Source organism: Sprattus sprattus, assembly GCF_963457725.1.
Source record: "Sprattus sprattus genome assembly, chromosome: 10".
NCBI lineage: Eukaryota > Metazoa > Chordata > Actinopteri > Clupeiformes > Clupeidae > Sprattus > Sprattus sprattus.
The window spans coordinates 10,638,378-10,648,392 of record NC_137908.1 but is presented as its reverse complement, the minus strand read 5'-3'; the positions used below and the strand labels follow the sequence as shown (position 1 = coordinate 10,648,392).

At 41.0% G+C, this 10,015-nt stretch overlaps 1 protein-coding gene across 2 annotated transcripts; it reads right to left on the bottom strand.

Annotated features, from left to right (window-relative positions):
- Window positions 1–1,804: 1,804 nt before the first annotated feature.
- LOC308370954 (putative peptidyl-tRNA hydrolase 2) lies at window positions 1,805–6,961 on the bottom strand. Of its 2 annotated transcripts, none has more exons than XM_080845704.1 (7): window positions 6,747–6,961; window positions 4,952–5,068; window positions 4,756–4,827; window positions 4,589–4,663; window positions 4,096–4,193; window positions 3,129–3,243; window positions 1,805–3,017 (listed from the first exon to the last, which is right to left on the bottom strand). In XM_080845704.1, the coding sequence occupies exons 2-7, from the start codon at window positions 5,057–5,059 to the stop codon at window positions 2,931–2,933; spliced, it is 555 nt and encodes a 184-aa protein (XP_080701830.1). In that variant the 5' UTR covers window positions 5,060–5,068; window positions 6,747–6,961; the 3' UTR covers window positions 1,805–2,930. The 2 variants fall into 2 exon arrangements, with proteins under 2 accessions (XP_080701830.1, XP_080701831.1); XM_080845705.1 differs by having other exon boundaries at window positions 4,589–4,660.
- Between the last annotated feature and the right edge of the window lie 3,054 nt (window positions 6,962–10,015).

The window sequence follows — 10,015 nt, the reverse complement described above, 5'->3', positions numbered from 1 at the left end:
TGGGAAAGTATAAAAGTATAAAACATGGCACAACAAGTCGCTGTGTTTTTACTGTGTGTATATTTTTTGACTACATATACTTTGTCTGTATTTTGAAGTGCTTTTCTGATGTTTTGTACGTAACTCTTGACGAATACTTTCATACAGTACCTTTAAATTGACTACACAATGGTGGTGCCTTAATGTCATATAACCTTATTTTGAGCAAACACAACAGCAACATGCTATGCAGTCGGTCGATGTATCCATTTAGCCAAGATTTGTTCTCACGTCCACCGCGGGTACGGAAAGAGAGCATGAATGGATACAATGTACCCACGCTACCATTGGTCACTTGTATTTGTTTCACGTCACGCGGGTGGGTAAAGGTAATATGATTGGTCAATACAAGAGCGTACACGTCATTTGTTGCAGTGGTGGGAGAGAGAGAGCGCTACGTTTTACAACAGTCTGCATTTGGATAACCGAGTAGGCGAGTTCTTTAACCACATCAGACTGCCCAGCTAGATGTTCTAGCATTCGAAATGCTGGAGGATTACTAGAAAATAATTAAGATACGCCTCCTCGATATTTGTACGAGTATACGGCACAACTTTAACTGACGCTGAGGTCAATTCATGGTCCTGGGTTCTTTGCCACACCCAAATCAACATAAGGTTAAAATATATAGTTTACATTTGTTAAAGACAGGCAGTTACTGTACTTTCCATATAGGTTTGTATTCGTCAAACTATTCACGGTAAAAATATCCTCGCGGACCAAGACGAGTCTTTACGCTTTCATTTTTTCGAGACCGAGCGCATGGGTCACAGGAGATGGGGGAAGGGCAAATGAGCCTGCTGTACCCATGACGTAAGGTACATAGACTTTATTTAGCCTAACAGACCTATTCGTTGTGAATCCCTGACTTATCGTGTCTAAACCGATCTTGGCTTCTACTTCATGGCCCAAACCCAACCGAATAGTTGCAACAGGGCACATAATTTATTTGCTGGATTTATCTGAGCATGGTTTAAACCAATAACGTAGGCCTACAAAATAAAACACCGTAATTAATTGACAATTTGGTCTGGAGAACTAGTCATCAACAAGCAATGCTTTCCCCCAGTGTTGAATGAAATTACTATTTTGGCTACTGCAGCAGACCAGTTTTTTTTTTTAATCAAAGAATGCAATAGAAGTTAGGATTTGTGAACTAACAACAGGATAACCTTTGTTCAGCGGGATAGGCGGAGGAGCACGTGATTCAATGTCTGTTCCATTCCAAGTTCCCCGGTGATCATGCCAGACCGAAGCTTAAGCTCTACAATGCTGCTTTTGTCGATCTGAACGGCCTTCACCCTAACAGCGCAGTCACGTGGCTTTAAACAGTGAAAGATACTCTTACCCGGTTGTTGTCGTTTATATGTAAATACCACGGTTATGTGTAAAACATTCTTATAAAGACGCACAGGAACGTCTTACAAATTAATATCAGCACGATATGGTTTTCGAAGAACTCAACCACAGCCATAACATGGCAGTTAATGCCATATAATGCTCCATCACTGCACCCGGCCCTGGTTGTTTTGCGTGATGTCTCAACAACACCCTAGCCGAAAAATTGATCAATACAAAACGCATGCTTACATCATATGCTATGTAGAAAAGATTAAAACATTTTTGTCTGATTGTGATCTGTGTTTTCTTTGTTCGCTTGAAAAGTACTCAGTGGTCATGTTATAATTGAATCCCAACATATTACATTTCACAGACATGTAGAAGGGCTACATGCAAAAAAGTTAATACACAACATAACTTGCGGTTCGTTCATGTCTTGTTTTAACACCCCTTCATATCTTCATTAATCACACTTAAAACCATTACACATACTTTTCTGAATTAAGGAAGAATAGGAACACGACACATTTGTAAACATACAACATCAACCTCACCCCATGCCTAATAACAATGTACACAGGGTTCAGATCTGCAATAGTGTTACAGTGCTATCAAGAGCATTTTATGAAACAAAATTAAAGGTCCCATTGTTCCAGATAAGAGCACTCCACTGTCAAGATGACCTCTTCCCTTCAGCAAAAAAAAAAGTTTAAGGTAACAGAGTCCAACAGCATTTGCAGGGAAATATTAAACATGGCACTGCACAATACATATGGGAAAGCTGGCCAATTTTACGTTGATATGCATTAGTCATTCCTAAAATGGGATCCCTGGGGAGGGCATGTCACTACCATAGGCTACATAAAAGTACATACATTGATTTTAATATCAAAGAAGCAGTAAAGGAAAAACCTTCAGTGATGTAGTAATCTTATCGGAAATTTCAGGGACACGGTTATCCTACATTTAGAATCATAATTTTACAATCTATCTTTTCCACAGCAACTACTTTGGCTCGAAGATCACCAAAAAACACTGGGTCCTATTTTAAGACTTTCTCATATATGTTCATGGAACGCTGGTAACATGTTTGGTGTTTAAATAATGACTAGTCATGGAATTTAATTTCACAACAAACATGATGTTTACCTCTACGATGGCCATCTTTCTGATCACCTCGTTTTCTATCGTCATCATTGTAAACTCGGGCGTCCAAGTTATATAATGTCTCGAATAATGTCTCAAACATGGACACAAGGGGCCTCAAGCTTTCATAAACCTAAAGATATCGGCGTCTCTCCCACTGAGTGGCCTTTCCATCACTCTTATCAGTGACACGGAAAGGAAACAAATATCTGTGTAAGTGATTGTGAATATGTGTGTTTGTTAGGGAGGATGGTGTCCTCGGTATCTTTGTATTCTTTTTGAAAATGGGCTGTTTTATAACGCTTGCATGCCAAGAGTAGCTGTTGTGAGGCTATGCCGCCCCCAGGTGGTTAAAGGGTGGTACTGCATAGCCGTTCATTTTCACAGCACCCTCGAGTCCGTGCTCAGAGGAGTTTTAGACTTCCGGTGACGTTGTTCACCATCTCTTCCTCTCCAATGATGGCCAGGACGGTTCGAGAGCCAGACTCCACCTAAACATATAACGTATATACAAAATTAAGGCAACACTGTAATGTTAACAATTCATTCTTAGTTGTCAAATTTAAATGAGTGATGGGTCATTAGGACACCATGTCTCTAACCTGAGTCAGTCCAGCGTCCTGTACTAGGTATGTCGGCAAACTAAGACTCATCGCCAAAGCCTGGAGTTCTAGCAGGTGAGCCATGTTAGATCCCTGCAACACAACCTTCTTAGCCCTGTAGAGGAAAGATACAAACAGATTTTAGTCATGTGTAGCAACCCATAGTGTTTCTAGTGAAAATAATTCCGAATGATCGTGGGGTAACACAATGTACAAAAGTATAAGCTCATGCATATACACTGTACAGCATTTTAAGGAAATAGCTTTGCACAGAACAAACCCATATATGTGCAATGCGTGTGATGCTGTTACTCTGAAGGAAAATCATTTTTGTTGTCTTTTTAATAGATTGGGAGAAAATTGATGCTACTAAGCATGATTGTAACTTCAAATGATTTTCACCAGTTTATGACAGATACGACAGTGAGTTTTTTTTTTCCAAACACATGAAAGGCTCATAAAGGGGTCAGAGTAATGTATACATGGTCCGGAAATGTTTGAATAATGTTACAATTTACTCTATTCAAATGTGGTGCTCTGGAACACGCTACTGAATACATACAGCCACTTTCAAATTCCCAGCCCCCTCACACATTGTCACATTGTGGTAGAAGTAGGGGATAATCTATTTGACTACTTGGTTTCAAATATGACTCCTCCATCCTGTCACAAAGAACTGCCTCAGAAAGGATACCCATCAGACATTTGATGGAAGCATAAAACAGCCTAAAGCTAAATGTATACTACTCCGAGCAAACCTCGGAGAGGCTCTCGTACGGGATAGTTAGAAAAATTAGGAGGCGCACGACAGCCAATCCAAGGTGTTTGGAGAGAGTGTTTAAAATCAGAGAAGAGTTCCCTGTGTCTGACTCCGTGAAATTCGGCGTAGCATAAATTACGCTTATATATTAAATATTATATTTATATATATTACAATGAGTCCCAGATGTCTTTGATGTGCTCTTACCCAGAATGGTCCCACTTCCAGGCCATCTCTCTCCAGCTGTTCTTTTCCTGCATGGCCTGGTACAAGCCCACAGCTGCGTGCCCAACCTGGGCTGCCACCTTCACGCAAACAAAAAAGGTGATATTTAGTTTCCCTCCAAAAGTTGTCATATGCCATTAATACATACAACACTGTTGCTTCAGGTCTTTTTAATTACTCACTGAATGCTTGAACCCACCTCCACATCAACACATCTATTAGACGTTAAATATGGCCGGATAGAAGATCATTTATGACAGTGTGTCTGTTAAATGATACAGCTCCAGCACAGACTCCAGTGAGAGTCATTATGTTTGTGCTGTGGTCGAATACAATTCCAAATGTGCCTAGGGTAAGAAATGCTTGCTGAAAATAATTGCTGTGATCCCAAACTAGTCTCTGAAACACACTACTGTGCACTTCTGAGGAAAAGCTTTAAAAAGAATTTAAAAATAAAACCTCTGATGGCCTGTACCTTGCCGACACCCATTGACAGATCCATGTTTACAACAAACACCATTTTGAACATCAGATCCTCGTCTCCTTCCTCCTGGAAGCAAAGGGGCAGGAAACATTGAAATATGCTTGGCACACAAGCAGAAGAAGTGCTGTATCATAGTGTACCTGTATCGACTATGTCACCTCATTCTCTAGCTTGTTGAAGTAGTACATGGCTGCCTCTTCTGCAGACACATTTCGTGTATGCAACAGGGCCTGAAATGAAATAAAACTTATATTACAATATACAAATGTGTTATGACAAAGTTTATGTACCACTTTGCTGTGAGAAAAGCATGTATTATTATTAGAAACAGTCCACGAATTATCACTGGTCTACCTGCTTTGCAGCCTCCTCAGGAATGTCCAGCTCTCTCAGCTGCTGAAGGTAGACTGGATTTACCTCCTGGGACTCCGGGTCTGCAGCGGACTGCTCTGATGGTTCCATAACTTATTGCTGAATGTAGAATTTAGGCTTGATTAGTTTCATGTTCCTGTGTCACTACAAGTAATGGGAAACAGCTAAAGGCACACAGAATCAACGCAGAGCAGAAAGCCTCGACACAAGGATGATGTGGCATTATTTTTGACCCATTGATCGTAATTATCGTGCATTTCCGGTGTTATCGATCTATTAGGGTTTTAACTGGGGATAAGAGACCACAGCCACACAGTTTTCCGTGGTGAACTCTGAGCAGTTACAGCACCACATTACATGTTATTCTGAGTTGTTGTGTGCCCAAACCTCAGAGATCTTGTTGATGGGCTAAGGTTATAGCCTATGATCAATTGGCTGAACTATGATATTATGGAGGCCAGCCTACACATCAACAATTTCCATTGGGAATATCGAACGAGTTGATGGGAAGACAAGCTTATTAAATGCAATCAGAAGACGCCAAGACAGTAAAAACTAAAGAAAAACACAAGCCTAGGTAGCCTTATATCACTGTAAGATAGAATGAAGCCTACTGATTCAAACAAGTTTAGTAGCTCAAATCAGAAAGGCAAGCTGGGTGTTGCCCAAAGCACAATACAATCTGAAAGTCCCAATCACACATCGCCAATCAATGCAGAAAATAAGCTCAGCGACAGGCCAGGCAATCCTATACAACATCGTTTTAGGAAAAATTGATGTATGAAGCGAGGTACTTGTAGTGTCATTAACTAAATGTTTTAATAGCCATTCGATAAGCTGTGATATTATTTCCACCTTTTGCAGCATTTCGAGTGCACCCGTGTATGTAGAGCTCCCTCGTGTAGGCGTACATTGAGTTTGCCAAGCTATGCTTAAGATTACGTTCTGTCTTTTAAATCATAGACATGAACAAATATCACATTGTAAAAATATTTGTATAAGTATAAGTATATATTTCTTTGCAACACACCACATAATGACGGTGTCAAATCTGCTGTCAAATAAGGTAAAAGTACGAGTATTGTGATGACATACCTACGCTCATCCCCAATTAAAATGAAGCCCAGTAGATCCGTAACACCGGTAACGATGTGATCATCGCCCATGTGTCGGTGATGATGTAGCCACAGAATCACCGCATGCACAAATTAATTGTAGACTGATGAGAAAAGAGGGCTTGTAATAGTTACAAATATCCTTCAATGGATGCCGTGACGGCAAGTAGGTTACCTTGATTGAGGAGGTCTAATGTTTGTAAGTGGCTAATTGCTTGGCTATTCTAGATAACGGTATATCGATAGCAACCCAGAAATCCACGCATTCGTGTGCCTTGTAGATGTCACTGTATCAGGAAAAATAACGTTCAGGCTAATAATTCCACGTGAATGTTACTCATCACATCCTATTAGCTTAGATAGCTACCTCATTAGTATTTCACATTAGTCTAGCTACTATGGCGAACATACCGTTAGCTGGCTTGCATTCGTCACTGAAAATTCATTCAAATTGACTGGGCAGCGCTAGCTTTTAGCAAACATAGCTCCTTTACATTGCTTTGTAAATGACCATGCATCCTAACAAACTAACAAGCATAGTGGGAACCTTTAAGGAATTATTACTAAATAAGAATGCATTTATAAGGCTCAGATATAATGCCGTACATGCCACCTGAAGACATATGGTCATCATCTTCTACTTAGCTAACCAGTTAGCTTACCTGTTCTGCGTAGCTAGCTTGTTGGCTAGCACAACTGAATATATTTAGCTAGCGATGCTAGCAATTCTCCTTGCGTGTGCAGTTGTTTTTATCTTCTTTCTAAGGCGTAGGATGCAATTGTTGCCTTTCTGTGATTCAGAAAAGATATCATTTGCAGGAGTACTAGTGGCGTTCCTTGGTTCGCAGTAGGGCGTGAGCTGTTCACTGTACTTTAACTATCGATACCATTTTGAGTACAAATCCTGCGATACTTTGTTGGTTGTGTAGTGACGGATATTGTCACATAGTTCTTAATCCGACATCGAACAACTTCCCAGTGAGGAGTGTTCCGCTGTGTGGTCGATTTCACACCTTTGTTTTTACATTTTGTACACATTCATAAAATAACTCCTTCAATGTTCTGATGTAAAATAAATACAATGCCTTTCCCCAGAAAGGTATTTAAAGCGTTGGTAGAAACATTTGTATCCAACAGAAGACATGTCTTCCAGAACATTTAGAATGGCTTGTGATCCAGATGAGACACATGATGGCTTTCCTTGACAAGGCAGATAATGTGGTATCAGATGTAAGAAGATAATGTGGTATCAGATGTAAGAAAGTATACTTAAGTATACTTAAAAAAGAGTGCACGGAAAGATAAGGCATGTTTGTCCATGACATAGCATTTTATTAAACAAGTAAATGGGCTACATTGAAGATCTGTTAAAACAGTATTTACAGGGATATTAACAAAGGAAATGCTGTGAAAACGAGCCTGCTCTACACTGAATTTATACAACCTAATGAGCATAACGTTAATTCATCATCTAACCAATTGGTCAGTCTGTAAGCTTTAGTTGGACAGCTTTTCAATAACATAGCCACTCAACCAATCTGAGCTAACAGATAAGTTCCTCAAAGAGTTTTTGTGCAGCTGTTAACCATAATGACCTTTATTTTCCACGTAGCCTACCCACTTGTCCCACTCAAGCAGCACTTTTTTTTTAAAGACTTCACACGCGTGGCGTATAGTGTAATCATACACATTAATAGTATTTCAGTCATCAGATTGTGTAAAACGACCATTGAGTGGTCTCATGGCGAACAGTTATTTTTTTTATTCAAATTTGACATGATGTAACTACAGGTGCGTAAGTACAGCAGTGTGTTCCACCTCCACTTTCGAATCATTTTGACAGTCATAGATAACAACTATCTTTGCTGCCCCCGTGTGTTCCAAAAGAGAACTACATTTAACACGAAACCAGCATCACCTTTTTTTCCAGCAACATTCGTGTCCATAATTACAAGACAGTATGACTTCATAAGGTAAGTACCGTACAACACAAATAACTAAAAAAAAAAATTAGTCACACATGATCACTTGATTGGTCTTATTCTGGAACCACATAGAGGAATGTTAAAATACATATTTAAAAACCACACCATAGGCCAATGATCTGACAGTCCTTCGGTCCAAAAAGCTATCGCGTTTCGTCGCTTATATTAACCATCCTTACAGTGACTCTTAACAACAATATCAGCGAAGCTAAAGAATAAAATTCAATAAAAAAAGGAAATGAAACACTTCACACTCCAGAGTGAAGCATCGAACCATATATCAAATGCACCAGTGGTTTTGACACTGATAGGTTTTACGGAAATATGTTTCACAGCCCCTTCTCTTGTGTTACATACATTATCATTACGGGCCTATGGAAGAGCTCAAAAGTATAAGTGAAATGCTTTCACCTCTGATGGTACCACATGAAAAAAAAAACATGGAATATGTGTATGACCACGCCCTTCCTCTCGATAATGATTAAAAACATTCCCGAACAACCCCTCTGCTCAGCTGTACTGTGGACGGATATGTGCATGTCGATAGATATCGTGGGTAATGAAGGAAGAGGGTTTGCCGTTAAAACATAAATAAATAATTAAAACATCGAAGGATCATAATTTATGGTCATTTTTTGTTTGCCAGTGATATTCAGAAAAGGAAGCGGAAGCATACAACTAATGCCCAAATGCAGGTTCCTCATTTCAGATTTATACATCCTGGGTGATAAGGGAGCTAAAAGCAAACACACAAACACACACACTCACACACACACACACACACACACTTACAAACAGAAAGGGAGAGGTAGAGAAAGACAGGAAAAGCATGTTGCTTGACACCAGAATGATGTAACATACAACTTTGTTTTTACTGTTTGCTTGGCCAGACCATCACTCCTAGCCACAAGGAACCAACTCTGCACTGCGGTCCACAGCCACCGCATTTGGACATGTCTGCACTCTGCTCAGTCCATCCAATGAAGTTGTTTCCAAAAAGACTGTCAAAGAGGATCTGGAACTCCATGTCCTCTCCAGTAGTTGTTGAGGGCATAATCATAGGCTTCCTTGTTGTCACACACGCACAATCACACACACACACACACACACACACACACACACACACACGCACACGCACACACACACACACACACACACACACACACACACACACACACACACAATCACACAATCACACACACACACACTGAAGGGAAACGGTGTGAGTGCAGGTGGTGTGGGGGGTCCTGTGCTGTGGCCGGTGGAGAGGAGGTGTAGGTGTTCACCCGTCCCGCCGGTGAGCCGATGCTTCTCCTGTGTATAGCTAGCTGTAGCCACAACTGTGTACAGCTAGCTGTAGCCACACCTGTGTATAGCTAGCTGTAGCCACACCTGTGTATAGCTAGCTGTAGCCACACCAGCTGTATAGCTAGCTGTAGCCACACCAGGTGCCTCTAATCCGCTACGTGATCAGCCTCCTCTGTTCACACCCAGTACCAACTTCACCAGTCAAGAGGCCAAATGCTCCTGCGTTTGCCCATTGCTGTGAAGCGCCCCACTTGTGTCTTTTCCCCAAACGGCATCTGTGATATCCGTCAGGAGCAGCTGTTTTTGGGTCCTCCTCGACTAACTCGGTACGTGTCTGCTCAAGCCACTCTGCACTTGAACAAAATTGAATGGCATAACTTCAATGAACACAATGCTCCCTCTCCTGCGACATCCAAAGAATGAGGGCACCTACAAGGCAGTGTGTTCAAACGACTTACATCTCCCCCTATTGCCTCCTCAATGTTTTTCAATCAGTGAGTGACTTGGAGGAGGAACCCCCCCCCCCCCACCCCCTCTTTTTTTTTTTAGTGTCCTGTGTTCCTGTGTTCTACTTGTCTGTTTCCGCCACTCTTTCATTTCCTCCCTTCTCTCTCCCGTGCCCACACTCGTGTCCCCGG

Bases quoted from the DNA above. Each gene is read 5' to 3' on its own strand.
- LOC308370954 (XM_080845704.1), bottom strand. From the start codon at position 5,059: ATGGAACCATCAGAGCAGTCCGCTGCAGACCCGGAGTCCCAGGAGGTA. The intron at 3,244-4,095 runs GTAAGAGCACAT...TTTCCTCTACAG, and splicing joins TGGAAGTGGGACCATTCTGG to GGCTAAGAAGGTTGTGTTGC. The intron at 3,018-3,128 runs GTTAGAGACATG...TTATATGTTTAG, and splicing joins AGGACGCTGGACTGACTCAG to GTGGAGTCTGGCTCTCGAAC.